General features: G+C 45.8%; 1 protein-coding gene across 1 annotated transcript in view; it reads left to right on the plus strand.

Moving 5' to 3' along the window:
- Positions 1–16,002, plus strand: part of LOC126464665 (zinc finger protein 236) — an 864,481-nt gene that overhangs the window by 624,989 nt on the left and 223,490 nt on the right. Inside the window, exon 11 of the mRNA XM_050096252.1 lies at positions 552–737. Within this exon, the coding sequence (XP_049952209.1) occupies positions 552–737 (186 nt within the window). The remainder of the gene's footprint in view (positions 1–551; positions 738–16,002) is intronic.

Below are 16,002 nucleotides of genomic sequence, written 5' to 3' on the forward strand. Positions count from 1 at the left end.
GAACTGTGGTATCGTGTTGAAGTGCATGGGCAGCTGTACCTGTACACGCCATCCAAGCTCTGTTTGACTCAATGCCCAGGCGTATGAAGGCCGTTATTACGGCCTGAGGTGGTTGTTCTGGGGACTGATTTCTCAGTATCTATGCACCCAAATTGCGTGAAAATGTAATCACATCTCAGTTCTAGTATAATATATCTGTCCAATGAATACCCGTCAATCATCTGCATTTCTTCTTGGTGTAGCAATTTTAATGGCCAGTAGTGTATATCATGCTGCAACGTGTGCGAATGTCTTTGATAATTGGTCTCTGTCTCTCTCTCTCTCTCTCCATACTTCTTCTCTCACTCTACATGTATTTCCCCTTCTTGCACTTCCCATCTGCCTCTTCCTCTTCCTCTCCATTTCTATCTCTCTCTCTCCCTCCCTCTCCCCTTTTCTCTCTCCTTCCCACTCCCCCTGTGCACCTTAACGGTCCTTAATCCCTCCTTCTCTCTCCCTCCCTCACACTGTGGTGTGTGTGTGTCACAATTAAGGTTTCCCTGTCTTCACAGGACGACGCTGCAGCAGCACGAGAAGGTGCACTCGGGCAAGACGGTGCCCTGCGACCACGCCGGCTGCATGTACCGCTGCCGGTCGCTCTCAGAGCTGGCCTTCCACCGCCGGACGCACTCCGACGAGCGCTCCTTCCATTGCGACGCCTGCAACTTCTCCACCAAGACCAAGTCGCAGCTCGTCCGGTACGTGCTCTCCGGTGGTGGCCGTGCACCCTGATTACCACACCTGTCCACGCCTTTATCTGACACTAATACACAGATCGAAAATAACACTGTAACCCTGCTTCAACTTAGCTCATCGGGACCTAGAGACTCATATACTCAGGTGACAAAAGTCATTGGATAGCGATATGCACATATACAGATGGCAGTAGTACTGCGTACACAAGGTACAAAAGGGCTACGCATTGGCGAAGCTGTCTTTTTACTCATTCAGGTGATTCACATGAAAGGTCTCCCATGTGGCTATAGTCACGGGAATTAACAATCTTTGAACGCGTAATGGTTGTTGGAGCTAGATGCATGTGATATTATATTTCGGAAATCGTTAGGGAATTCATATTGTAAGATCCATAGTGTGTACCTCTCACAGCAGGCGACGAATTGGCCGACGGTCTTCACTTAACGACCAAGAGCAGCGACGTTCGCGTAGAGTTGCCAGTGCTAACAGACGAGGGTAGTACTGAGTGAAGTAACCGCAGAATTCAGTGTGGGACGTGCGACGAACGTATCCGCTAGGACAGTGATGCGAAATTTGGCGTTAATGGGTTTTGACAGCAAAGGACTGACGCGAGTGCCTTTTCTATGAGCATGATATCGCCTGCAGAGCCTTTCCTGGGGTCGTGACCTTATCGGTTAGACCCTAGACGAATGGAAAACCGTGGCCTGATCCAGTGAGTCCCAATTTAAGTTGGTAAGAGTTGACGGTAGGAACTGAGTGTGGCGAAGCCGCTCATGGACTTCATGTTCCCAAAAAACGATGCAATTTTTATTGACGACAATGGACTGTTTCACCGGGCCACGACGGTTCGCGATTGGTATGAAGAACATTCTGGACAGTTCGAGAGAATGATTTCGCCACCGATCGAACATTTGTGGGAGATAATCGAGAGGTCACTTCGTGCACAAACCCCTACACCCGTAAAATTTTCGCAGTTACGGACGGTTATAGAGGCATCTTTGTTCAATATTTCTGCAGGGGACTTCCAACGAGTTGTTGTGTCCATGCCACGTCGAATTGCTGCACTACGCCGGGAAAAAGAAAGTCCGAACGATATTTGGAGGTATCCCGTGACTTTTGTCACGTCATTGTATACCTACCACTATAATTAAAGATTGTAGGTATTCTCCTTGAAATTCAAACGGTATCAGAAAATACCTTAACAAGCAGAACTTCCTGCGCGGTAGTTGCAAAGAGGAACAGAACACTACAGATAGGAAGATCAGATGTAAATCGAAACAGAAACTACCAGGAGAAGAACTTTCAGTAACTACTGTAGCAGACTCTTATCATTGCATCGCTCGCAAATATCTAAGAAACTTTGGTCTTGTCGTGATAGTTATTTATTTTATTAGGAATTTAAGCTAAATATATAAAAAATCCTGCTTCTAGATTTTCTGTGTAACTCATAGACAAGAGTGAAACGAATATTTGTTAACAATATTCCTACTTACTTTTGATGACGAACTGCATTTTCAAACATTGAATTTGTTCCTGAAATTCGACTTAACTGTAATAGGAATAGAAGCACTACCTAAAGTGACACATGAAAATTTTTGCTTGACGAAGGCTGACACCGAAATTCCCGTTTATCGCGAGCAGTCGTCTTACCACTTAGGCTACCCGAATATGCTCCCTGGACTGACCCAAACTTCCATATGTCATACATCTATCTATTTACTTTCACCTGCACAGGAATCACGAGATGTGTGAGTGTGGGTAAGTGAATTAATGGTCTATGAGAAGAAACAGATAGATATGTGACATGTGAGGAAGTCTGTTCGGATATCCAATGTGGTAAGGCGATCACTCGTGATAAAGGGAATCTGGGTTCGGGCCCCACTCCAATACAAATTTTCATGTTGCACTTCATGTAGTACATCTTTACCTATTACAGTTAAGTTCAGTTTCAACAATAAAATTTTTCCATATACTGAAGAGTATTTTTTGGCCATGTTAAGTTTTAGGCAACTCATTCAAAGTGGAATTACTGGTGGTCACCAATATGGTAGTGACTGTTGGAGTAGCGCCTTGGTTTGGAGATTGACGCCAGGAGAGGACTGCAGGGAGGTAGTTCGCATTTAGAACCAGCCAAGCAATGACAACCTAACAGATCTTGGGAGTTCCCTCAGAACTCGCTGGTAAAACAGGCACAGCTCTGCTGTTTTGTTACTGGGGCAGAGTTGTTAAACAGCACCTCGCAGAGTTGCTCAGCCTTACTTCCCCTGTGTCATGCAGAATTTAACACATACCATCTGTGTCCATCACAGAGGACCTCATGGATGACTGCCCGCCACCATCAGCACAATGCGGTGAAATGCAGCGGCCTTCAAGTTAGGCAGTGCGCAGTTATGCTCACTGTTGCTTCTCATTGCTAGCATTCCTTTCTCCAGCTCGTCTCAGTCTTGTGGGGGTTTCATTGATTAGATTTTCGTAACTTCTTTCTAATTGATGCTCGATAGTATGTGAACTTGATATACAACACTAGTGCTCTCTTTCCTCCCAATCTTGGTGCTCAGATGTTCAAATGTGTGTGAAATCTTATGGGACTTAACTGCTAATGTCATCACTCCCTAAGCGTACACACTACTTAATCTAAATTATCCTAAGGACAAACACACACACACACATGCTATTTCTAATTTTCGTGTATTAGAAGCTATCTGAAGAGATGAGGCCCAGAGAAGAAATAAAAGCAGTATTAGCTGTCTGAGGCATCACGTTTACAACAAATGGAAATAATATGTTCATAAAAAAACTGTTCTCTGTGTTCGAGCTGTAGCTCCTCAGTAGATCGTTGGTGATATGCTGGACTGTCGTACTGGAGATAGGTCGCTGCCGTGTATCACGTGGCAATTGGAAACCTGCATTCAGTGGATTCTTGATGCTGAATGCCATTCTGATACTGCCTATTGTCACATTGTATTGCATCTTCAATACTTTAATACTTTTTTCCTGTACAAGCGAATGAATTCATTCTTCATAGACCCATTCACTTTACCGGTCGCCCTTTGAATCTGTCTGGAATTTAAATTTTCGGTAGCTGGCTCGTTCCACACATAACACAGTCGAACGGTAAACAAGAGCTGAAGCGAGAGCTCTCATAGAAACTATCTGCAATGTCACTCGTCAGGGATTGAGCCCGTTCGTTTCGATGCCAATGTACACTCCTGGAAATTGAAATAAGAACACCGTGAATTCATTGTCCCAGGAAGGGGAAACTTTATTGACACATTCCTGGGGTCAGATACATCACATGATCACACTGACAGAACCACAGGCACATAGACACAGGCAACAGAGCATGCACAATGTCGGCACTAGTACAGTGTATATCCACCTTTCGCAGCAATGCAGGCTGCTATTCTCCCATGGAGACGATCGTAGAGATGCTGGATGTAGTCCTGTGGCTTGCCATGGCATTTCCACCTGGCGCCTCAGTTCAGCGTTCGTGCTGGACGTGCAGACCGCGTGAGACGACGCTTCATCCAGTCCCAAACATGCTCAATGGGGGACAGATCCGGAGATCTTGCTGGCCAGGGTAGTTGACTTACACCTTCTAGAGCACGTTGGGTGGCACGGGATACATGCGGACGTGCATTGTCCTGTTGGAACAGCAAGTTCCCTTGCCGGTCTAGGAATGGTAGAACGATGTGTTCGATGACGGTTTGGATGTACCGTGCACTATTCAGTGTCCCCTCGACGATCACCAGTGGTGTACGGCCAGTGTCGGAGATCGCTCCCCACATCATGATGCCGGGTGTTGGCCCTGTGTGCCTCGGTCGTATGCAGTCCTGATTGTGGCGCTCACCTGCACGGCGCCAAACACGCATACGACCATCATTGGCACCAAGGCAGAAGCGACTCTCATCGCTGAAGACGACACGTCTCCATTCGTCCCTCCATTCACGCCTGTCGCGACACCACTGGAGGCGGGCTGCACGATGTTGGGGCGTGAGCGGAAGACGGCCTAACGGTGTGCGGGACCGTAGCCCAGCTTCATGGAGACGGTTGCGAATGGTCCTCGCCGATACCCCAGGAGCAACAGTGTCCCTAATTTGCTGGGAAGTGGCGGTGCGGTCCCCTACGGCACTGCGTAGGATCCTACGGTCTTGGCGTACATCCGTGCGTCGCTGCGGTCCGGTCCCAGGTCGACGGGCACGTGCACCTTCCGCCGACCACTGGCGACAACATCGATGTACTGTGGAGACCTCACGCCCCACGTGTTGAGCAATTCGGCGGTACGTCCACCCGGCCTCCCGCATGCCCACTATACGCCCTCGCTCAAAGTCCGTCAACTGCACATACGGTTCACGTCCACGCTGTCGCGGCATGCTACCAGTGTTAAAGACTGCGATGGAGCTCCGTATGCCACGGCAAACTGGCTGACACTGACGGCGGCGGTGCACAAATGCTGCGCAGCTAGCGCCATTCGACGGCCAACACCGCGGTTCCTGGTGTGTCCGCTGTGCCGTGCGTGTGATCATTGCTTGTACAGCCCTCTCGCAGTGTCCGGAGCAAGTATGGTGGGTCTGACACACCGGTGTCAATGTGTTCTTTTTTCCATTTCCAGGAGTGTATGTAGAGGCTCTTCACTAAGAACTGCCTTTAACATTATTGTCTCTCTCCGTATATGTTACTATTTATCCCTGTACATTTATTTTTCATTTTTCTTACTAGTTTGATGCAGTTCTCCACGACTTAAGCTTCTGTGCGATCCTCTTTATCTCGTGCACCTACGCTAACCTCTCGCTAATCTGGTCCTCAATCAGTGTAGCCAACTCATTTTCAGTCACATCACTGTACGACATGCGGAAAGTCCCTACGTTCACCTTGAAATTTTCTACCGACGCAAAAATTCTAGACTGACGTAAAAAAAACTAATCACGTATTGGGTGGGGACATTATCACTTTAAGCACAATTCTGCTCACTGTACAGTCACTGTTTTCAAACAAAACATTCACAGTGTTGTTTGGGAAGCTTGCTGCAGTTATCCGGTATGCCATGTGCGGCAGTACATCATTTTGTGCTTCTTACTAAAGGCGCCAACGGACGCAACGAAATGGACCCTTTCTATTGGAACTTACGCACTGTTTCCAGTTACTCTCCATTGCAGGCGTCTGAAAAGAAAAGATTAATTTTTAGTTTTAATTTTTAATTGTTATGTCCTTTTTTAATTTTAGTTTCTGTTTCCTTTATCTAAGACTGTCGGGTACTTGGGAAGCGCAGGGATGCGAGTAAGGATTCGACGAGGAATATATGGTACTCATTATACAAAGAAAGAAAATTAGCTTCAAATGTTCAAATGTGTGTGTAATCTTATGGGACTTAACTGCTAAGTTCAAAAATGTTCAAATGTGTGTGAAATCTTATGGGACTTAACTGCTAAGTTCATCTGTCTCTAAGCTTACATACTACTTAACCTAAATTATCCTAAGGACAAACACACGCACCCATGCCCGAGGGAGGACTCGAACCTCCGCTGGGACCAGCCGCACAGTTGGTGCTCAGTATTCGTGTTTTGCTGGTTTGTAAATCTTGAATACGGACTGTATCACAATTAAGGAGTCAAAAAGGGCTCTTCCCATTGTTATGATATCGGTACGGCCCTTCCTGTTCACCTACATCCCTATGATTAGCTAAGAATCGCCAGTGTTCAAAGTGACTGCTTGATTAACACCTGCAAGTAGGATCATGTCAGCTGCTTCCAAAACCACGCGGTATGACGTCACCTTCATTGGGTTCCGTCTGTTCCATCTGTTAGCAGTGGGCGGGCGAAGTGTAACACCACATTGTGAAAGAGCTGTGAGAGAAAGAGACTCAGGTACCTATATATGCAATAACTAAACTGAAACGAAAATGTTGATTCTGGTCTCAAAGAGTACCGTACAAGGGAGAATCAAGGCCGTAAGTGGAAGCAGGAATATGTGGAGGTATGATGTGGAATGATCAAACACTCATAGTTGTGGGTAAAGAAAATGGACGTCTGCTGTTTATAGTGATGGCAGTGGCAACTTGCAGTTTGTCTACTGAAGATGTAGCTTGCAAAACAAAAGCACGACACATACTGAAATACTGTTCAGGTGAGTGGAGTTTTTAGAAAATACTACAGAGGGTTGTAGGTGTGGTCGCAGGTATGCTGCAAAGGTCACAAGTTGGAGATTTTACTTACTAGTCTTGCCTTCTTCGGGACAGTTGCAATAATAGTAACCGTGATCGAGGGAGTTCATCAATACAAACAAAAAGTATTATTATTATCATTATAGTTGTTACTACATTCGTCTACCCAGCCGGGTAGCAGAGGGTGCTAAATCGCATGCTTCCAGGACACAGGGAAGCGAGCCGGTGTTGGATCAAATCTGCCTCATGGATTAACAACGAGGGCTGAGTAACTGACCAGCCTTAGCAGGAGGTTTGCCACACCTAACTAAGTAAATACTGTTGCTGTTTGCTAACCGCCTAAAAGACAACAGATGATAACACATTGACTTAAAGTGGTGGGACGAGCAGTGGAGAGTAATCCACGGCCTGTCTTCTTCATATCCAGAAGTCTTCTACGCACGGGCGGCTCGCAGGTGCAGAGCTGTTCTGAAACGAGCAGCCAGCGGGTTTCTGTGCCACGTATCTCATACGCATGTGCATCTCTCGTGATGCCCTCATTTCAGGCTATACCATGCTGTATACCCGTGCGCTTAACAGTCGAGTTCTTGACAATCCGACGACGATCTTCGTGATATAAGAGACTGTCTATACAAATGGCATGAAAATGAATACGGAAGAAGGTAATCGCAACATTATGTGAGTAAATGGGACTTACTTAGAAAGACTCGGAACCCACGCCATTAATATGCTGTAACGACAGGCTGCGGAGGTCCGCACCGGCAGGGAACCTCGCTGGCAGCAGACTTTGCTGCGTCTCACTCTGGTAATGAGGTCGCATCCTACAGAAACACGCCAGAAATTGGGACTCGCGGTTGCGTGCTGTCAGTGCCTAGCTGGTGGCAGTGAGGCTCGTTGAGTCTACTCGCATCGCTCTGCTGTGCACTCGCGAATGTGTGAGTACACTACCAGACGAACTCGGCTACCAACGTCAACACTTATATGCATTAATATGGTCAACAATACTTGATGTAGACATAAAATCACCAAGAAAAAAATCAAGTTGCGACCTCGAAATATGGCGGTAGTCATCAGTTACATGCTCACTCTTCAACGCGACTCATTTTTCCCAACGATGAATGATCTGTAAGAGACCTTACAGTAGACGGTAAATCAGTCTGTCAACAGTCAAGTCTGAGGGTACCCATCCCCAGTTTCTTACACCACGTCATAAATTGATTCAGAAAATATCATCAACTTAAAGGGACATACTCTCCGAAAAGGAGAACCTTTGGCTTGTAGCAAAATCCACTGGGTTAATGTCCGCAGGGTACCACAGGGAGGTAGTGATATAGAAGAGTAGACCTAGGTCAGAGCTGGCCTATTCCGCCCACTGTCCAGAACGGGTTTCCCCAGGTTCTCAGCCAGGTCGCTTGGAAGCTATAGTGTACTCCTACTACAGTACTCGTTTTCCGGTTTTCTGGAATATTAAAACTGTGTGCCGAACTGGGACTCAAAGCCAGAATCTTGCCTTTCTCGTTTAATGCTCTTATCAACTGGGCTGTACAGTCCCTCACATCCCACACGTCTTACCCGCAATATCCTTTCTTGGAGGAGTGCTAGCACCACAAGGGGAACTGTGATGTCTAGACGGTAGCCGATAGTTGTCAGAAATAAAGGTGCGCGGTCAGATTTTGAGTTGCGTATGGATAGCTCAGTCGGTGAGAGCAGTGCCCGTCGAAGGTGAGGTTCAGGACCCGAGTCTCTGCCCGGCACACTGTTTTAATCTTCCAGGAAGTTTCAAAACAGCGCACACTCTACTGTAGAGCAGAAGATTCATTCTAGAGTACTCGTGTTGACGAGTCTTACTTCTCTGCACTAGATGTTATATTGTTATGTTTATGGTATTTTATGGTGTTAGGGACAAAATTAACATGCATTCTTGGTTTTCTAACTGTATATTGCAACGTCCATAGAAACTAAACTCGCCTTGTGTGTGTATTGTCGGGTGGTAATGTGTCGGTAAAGAGCTGTGGCAGATTTCTTGCTGTGCTCTTGAGTCCGTTGAAAGTCGCAAGTTTATTTGCAGTACTGCTCTCCAGCGTCTCTCCAGCTCCACGTCGACGCAGGGTAGCTGAAACTTTCTGCAGTAATTAGGAGGACTAGAAAGAGTAATATTAACGTTCGAGGCTCACCTCATTGTTTATCAGAGATGAGCACTCGTTTGTTTCTTTCTCGAATACAAATTTTACTCTTACTGTCGAGATGCAATACGTAATATTCATGTTCAATTATCTAGAATATTAGCACTAGAGCATGTGTCAACTACTGTTTCTTAACTCTTCCTATTTTTAACAATCGTACTTTTATCGTGTTCTTTTTCATTGCTGTGTATTACTGTAATGCTTTATATACGTCATTAGCTCATTACAGACATGAACTATTGTATCCCCTTTTATTTTCGCTGTGCAATTAATTATTGAAAACTAGTGTATGCCGACATTAGCGACTTCCAACATAAACAGCTTGTGGCTACTGTACGAAAAAATGGCTCAGAGCACTAGGGGACTTAACTTCTGAGGCCATCAGTCCCTTAGAACGTAGAACTACTTAAACCTAACTAACCTAAGGACATCGCACACATCCATGCCCGAGGCAGGATTCGAACCTGCGACCGTAGCGGTCACGCGGTTCCAGACTGTAGCGCCTAGAACCGCTCGGCCGCTACTGTACGGCAGCTTGTGTTGAACAGTAGTGCTACTGACAACACGACTCGTGCATATGATGTAATTTACATATATTTGACGATGCTGGTGCTGATACTGCATTTAACATTTGACGATACCACTATGGCTGCAGTACATTACGATTTTGTTTTTATAAAACAGGTATGCCTCTTCATACTTAAAACCACACACATGCATATATTTGTCAGTAGTACTTTTCATTATGATCTATGTATTGTTTTAAAGCTGTAGACAATCGACGAGTATATTTATGTTTTCCCATTTTTGCAGCAGATCTGATGATGGTCATTATCGATCGAAACCGGTAATCTGTTAGCAAAAGGTTTGTGACCATAGACGTAAATTAAAGGAAACTTACTACAGGGTTATTACAAATGATTGAAGCGATTTCACAGCTCTACAATAACTTTATTATTTGAGATATTTTCACAATGCTTTGCACACATAAAAAAACTCAAAAAGTTTTTTTAGGCATTCACAAATGTTCGATATGTGCCCCTTTAGTGATTCGGCAGACATCAAGCCGATAATCAAGTTCCTCCCACACTCGGCGCAGCATGTCCCCATCAATGAGTTCGAAAGCATCGTTGATGCGAGCTCGCAGTTCTGGCACGTTTCTTGGTAGAGGAGGTTTAAACACTGAATCTTTCACATAACCCCACAGAAAGAAATCGCATGGGGTTAAGTCGGGAGAGCGTGGAGGCCATGACATGAATTGCTGATCATGATCTCCACCACGACCGATCCATCGGTTTTCCAATCTCCTGTTTAAGAAATGCCGAACATCATGATGGAAGTGCGTTGGAGCACCATCCTGTTGAAAGATGAAGTCGGCGCTGTCGGTCTCCAGTTGTGGCATGAGCCACGTGTGAAACTTGCCCGCACGCGTTCAACCGTTTCTTCGCTCACTGCAGGCCGACCCGTTGATTTCCCCTTACAGAGGCATCCAGAAGCTTTAAATTGCGCATACCATCGCCGAATGGAGTTAGCAGTTGGTGGATCTTTGTTGAACTTCGTCCTGAAGTGTCGTTGCACTGTTATGACTGATGTGAGTGCATTTCAAGCACGACATACGCTTTCTCGGCTCCTGTCGCCATTTTGTCTCACTGCGCTCTCGAGCGCTCTGGCGGCAGAAACCTGAAGTGCGGCTTCAGCCGAACAAAACTTTATGAGTTTTTCTACCTATCTGTAGTGTGTCGTGACCATATGTCAATGAATGGAGCTACAGTGAATTTATGAAATCGCTTCAATCATTTGTAATAGCCCTGTACATACGTGGCCTGGCGCCTCAAACGCCTGTCATAGATGGCACCGCATACAACTCTACTTGCATATTTACCCACTCTCTAGAAGCCGTGGAGAGTCATGCGTGCTTTACAACTGTAAACAGTGCAACAATCAATAAGTAATTGTAGAATTACTTTCTCAATTACAGTATTAATTTTTCAACGTATGTGATGTTTCACAGACAGGCCTCTTTTCTACTGCAGCCAGACACGTGTTGCGCGTACGCGGATGGAGATGGACTTACGGCGATAGTAGGAAATCGAGGTACTGATAGTGGTAGTAGTAATGCAGTACAACAATTGCAATAAAATGATTTACAAGCTGTTTTTATAAAGCAAATAATGAAAAACCTACAATAATTGCAAGAAACATGGAAAACAATAAGCTGTTATTAGAGCAGAAATATAGAAACCTGTTAACTAGTGATAGCGTAATCAGTAGGCTTAACCAACACACATTGTATCTGAAATCAGCACTAACCATACCGCCACTGTGATGTGAACATCTTAGACCAATGTCCACCAACACCTCAACGAGAACGAAATGGACTTACTGATAAATGTATTGATACTTGCACATCACGTACATCGATTCAGCACTTGGCGATCTTCATTCGCACCATCAAAGCCACAGTACGAATGTATTTCGCTGCTATTCCGTTCCCTCCCAACTTGGCGTACAGTAAATTATGCATTACTTTCGTCGTATTAAAGTCATCGAGAAAATTAAGTTCGTTCCCCCACGCAGAAATTTCTTACGAATACCGAGTACTCAGTTCAAGGTAAAGTTCAAAACAAACATGTAACTCAGTACGGGAAACAATAAGATCTCATACCGTATATTGTGCTGGCGTTCAGTGATTTTTCCGGAGATCGCATAACTCTAAACAAAGCAAGCACCGATCGTATGGTACCCAGCTTGCTCTGTTCGTTCATGAGATCTACAAGGCAATAAACAGTGCTCACGTGTCCCCTGTATTTCTTGGCATCCAGAAAATCTTCGACACACTTACACACTGTAACCTGTTAAATGATATACGTACATACGGCATGTCCGATCACAGAAGTGATTGTACTGAAGGCTTCCTAGCAAACTGATTGCCGTTGTTAGTGGAGAGGCATCGTCATAAGCGGTGGTTGCTTCCGGTGTAGGTCACGGTAGTGTCATAGGGCCATTGTTGTCTACAATACGAGTAAATGACCTAACAAGTCACATCTGTACCCTGTAAGGTAATTCACAGATGATGCGATTGTGTACCGGGCGGTGACGTCATTGGTAACCTATTTCGAGACGCAGAGGAACTTACTGATGATCAGCGCCTCGTGCAAAGGTTGGCAGCTATCTTTCAATGGAAGAAGATGTAATTTAATATACGTAAATGAACGAGAATTCCTATATCGTTGACTGCGCGATCGGCGATCAGTCACTGAATTCAGCCACAATATTCAAGTATCCAGGAATAACTGTCAGTAACAGTTTAATACGGATGTCGACATATAAGAGACAGGGGAAATATCTTCACATTTCAAGAAGAACGTAATAATTCCAATTCTAAAGAAGGCAGATACTGACATGGGTGAATCTTACCGACCATCACGGTCACAAAATATTAACACGAATTATTTATAGAAGAACGGAGAAACTGGCAGAAGCCGATCTCGGCGAATGTCAGTTTGGCACCCGGAGAAAATATGAGGCAACGTTAACCACATGCCTTATCTCAGAAGATAGGTGGACCAAAGGCAAACCTACATTCATAGCATTTGCAGAATTAGAGAAAGCTTTTGACAATACCGACTGGACTGCAGTCTTTGAAGTTCTGAAGGTGGCAGGGGTGAAATACAAGGGGATTAAGTTGTTTACAACTTTTATAGAAACCAGTCTGTGGTTATAAGGCTCAAGAGACATGAAATGCTAGCGGTAGTTAGGAAGGGTGTGGGACAGGACTATCCCCGTAGTTATTCAATCTGTATACTGAGTAAGCAGGAGATGAATTTGGAAAGATAATCAAAGTTCAGTGAGCAAAAAAAAAAACTTTCTATCAGAGCCGACAAAGGAGTTGAAAGAGCAGGTGAACGGAGGGAGTAGTGGTTCAAATGGTTCAAATGGCTCTGAGCACTATGGGACTTAACATCTATGGTCATCAGTCCCCTAGAACTTAGAACTACTTAAACCTAACTAACCTAAGGACAACACACAAGCCGGCCGAAGTGGCCGTGCGGTTAAAGGCGCTGCAGTCTGGAACCGCGAGACCGCTACGGTCGCAGGTTCGAATCCTGCCTCGGGCATGGATGTTTGTGATGTCCTTAGGTTAGTTAGGTTTAACTAGTTCTAAGTTCTAGGGGACTAATGACCTCAGCAGTTGAGTCCCATAGTGCTCAGAGCCATTTTTTTGACAACACACAACACCCAGTCATCAGGAGGGAGTAGTGAATTGAAAAAAAAAAAAATATGGTGAGCATCAACAAAAGTAAAAGAAGGGTAATTGAACGTAGTCGAATTAAATCAAGCAATGCTCAAGGAATTATATTAGGAAATGAAACACTAAAATTAGTAGATGGGGCCTGCTGTTTGGGCAGCAAAATAACTAATGATGGTCGGAGTTGAGAGGTTGTAAAATGTAGACTGGCAATAGCAAAGAAAGTATTTCTGAAAAAGAGAAAATTGTTATCGGCTAATGTAAAATTAAGTGTTAGGAAGTTTTTTCTGAAGGTACCTGTGTAGAGTGTAGCCTTGTACAGAAACGAAACGTGGACGATATGCGGCTCGGGGAAAAAAAATAGAAGCTTTTGAAATGTAGTGCCACAGAAGACTGATGAAGATTGGATAGATACACTCCTGGAAATGGAAAAAAGAACACATTGACACCGGTGTGTTAGACCCACCATACTTGCTCCGGGCACTGCGAGAGGGCTGTACAAGCAATGATCACACGCACGGCACAGCGGACACACCAGGAACCGCGGTGTTGGCCGTCGAATGGCGCTAGCTGCGCAGCATTTGTGCACCGCCGCCGTCAGTGTCAGCCAGTTTGCCGTGGCATACGGAGCTCCATCGCAGTCTTTAACACTGGTAGCATGCCGCGACAGCGTGGACGTGAACCGTATGTGCAGTTGACGGACTTTGAGCGAGGGCGTATAGTGGGCATGCGGGAGGCCGGGTGGACGTACCGCCGAATTGCTCAACACGTGGGGTGTGAGGTCTCCACAGTACATCGATGTTGTCGCCAGTGGTCGGCGGAAGGTGCACGTGCCCGTCGACCTGTGACCGGACCGCAGCGACGCACGGATGCACGCCAAGACCGTAGGATCCTACGCAGTGCCGTAGGGGACCGCACCGCCACTTCCCAGCAAATTAGGGACACTGTTGCTCCTGGGGTATCGGCGAGGACCATTCGCAACCGTCTCCATGAAGCTGGGCTATGGTCCCGCACACCGTTAGGCCGTCTTCCGCTCACGCCCCAACATCGTGCAGTCCGCCTCCAGTGGTGTCGCGACAGGCGTGAGTCGAGGGACGAATGGAGACGTGTCGTCTTCGGCGACGAGAGTCGCTTCTGCCTTGGTGCCAATGATGGTCGTATGCGTGTTTGGCGCCGTGCAGGTGAGCGCCACAATCAGGACTGCATACGACCTAGGCACACAGGGCCAACACCCGGCATCGTGGTGTGGGGAGCGATCTCCTACACTGGCCGTACACCACTGGTGATCGTCGAGGGGACACTGAATAGTGCACGGTACATCCAAACCGTCATCGAACCCATCGTTCTACCATTCCTAGACCGGCAAGGGAACTTGCTGTTCCAACAGGACAATGCACGTCCGCATGTATCCCGTGCCACCCAACGTGCTCTGGAAGGTGTAAGTCAACTACCCTGGCCAGCAAGATCTCCGGATCTGTCCCCCATTGAGCATGTTTGGGACTGGATGAAGCGTCGTCTCACGCGGTCTGCGCGTCCAGCACGAACGCTGGTCCAACTGAGGCGCCAGGTGGAAATGGCATGGCAAGCCGTTCCACAGGACTACATCCAGCATCTCTACGATCGTCTCCATGGGAGAATAGCAGCCTGCATTGCTGCGAAAGGTGGATATAAACAGTACTAGTGCCGACATTGTGCATGCTCTGTTGCCTGTGTCTATGTGCCTGTGGTTCTGTCAGTGTGATCATGTGATGTATCTGACCCCAGGAATGTGTCAATGAAGTTTCCCCTTCCTGGGACAATGAATTCACGGTGTTCTTATTTCAATTTCCAGGAGTGTATATCGAATAACTAATAAGGGGATACTGAATGGAATTGGGGAACAAAGGAAATTTATGGCACAACTTGACTGAGAGAAGGAAATGGTTGAGAAGGCACATCTTAAGGTATGAAGGAATTGTCGGTTTGAAAATGAAGCATGGGGAGTAAAAATTGTAGAGGAAGACGTGACATGCACACAGTAATCAGGTTCTGGCGGATAAACGTTGCAGTAGTTATGCAGAGATGAAAAGGCTTGCACAGGATAGTCTAGCGTGGAGAGCGGCATCAAACTAGTCGTCGGGTAGTAATATCAACAATAACGTACTCACATAAACCTAGCGGTGGAGAGAGCAGCTAAGAACTCATACTTATTGTAAAAAGTCTAAGACATTCTAGTTCACGCACGATAGAGCTGACTTGCAGAGTCATTATTCGCCCAGTTCTTAAATATTGTTTGTACGGATTGGACCATTACGAAGTAAGATTAATTGAAGAGATAGAAAACATGGAAAGAAGAGATGCACGACTTGTAACGGGTTTGTTTAGCCTTCGTGAAAGTGATACAGAAATGCTCCACAAACTGCAGTGGGGGAAGTTACAACAAGTAGTCTGTGGATTGCCACATAAAGTTGTGAGAACCTAGAAACATCGATGAAACGCAAGACTTGTACTTCACAATAGTAAACTGACACCTGAGATATTGTGTTCTGTTACTTGCCGTTCTGCCCGGAGAACATTCAGAGGTTAAAATTAGAAATTCGGCTTCAGCGTTGACAGAAAACTGGCAGTGAAATAGACACATGTCTCTCACGACTCTTACTACCATCTGAAATATTCTTACCTTTTTATGTTTTAGA

This window comes from Schistocerca serialis, chromosome 1 (assembly GCF_023864345.2).
Source record: "Schistocerca serialis cubense isolate TAMUIC-IGC-003099 chromosome 1, iqSchSeri2.2, whole genome shotgun sequence".
Classification (NCBI taxonomy): Eukaryota; Metazoa; Arthropoda; class Insecta; order Orthoptera; family Acrididae; genus Schistocerca; species Schistocerca serialis.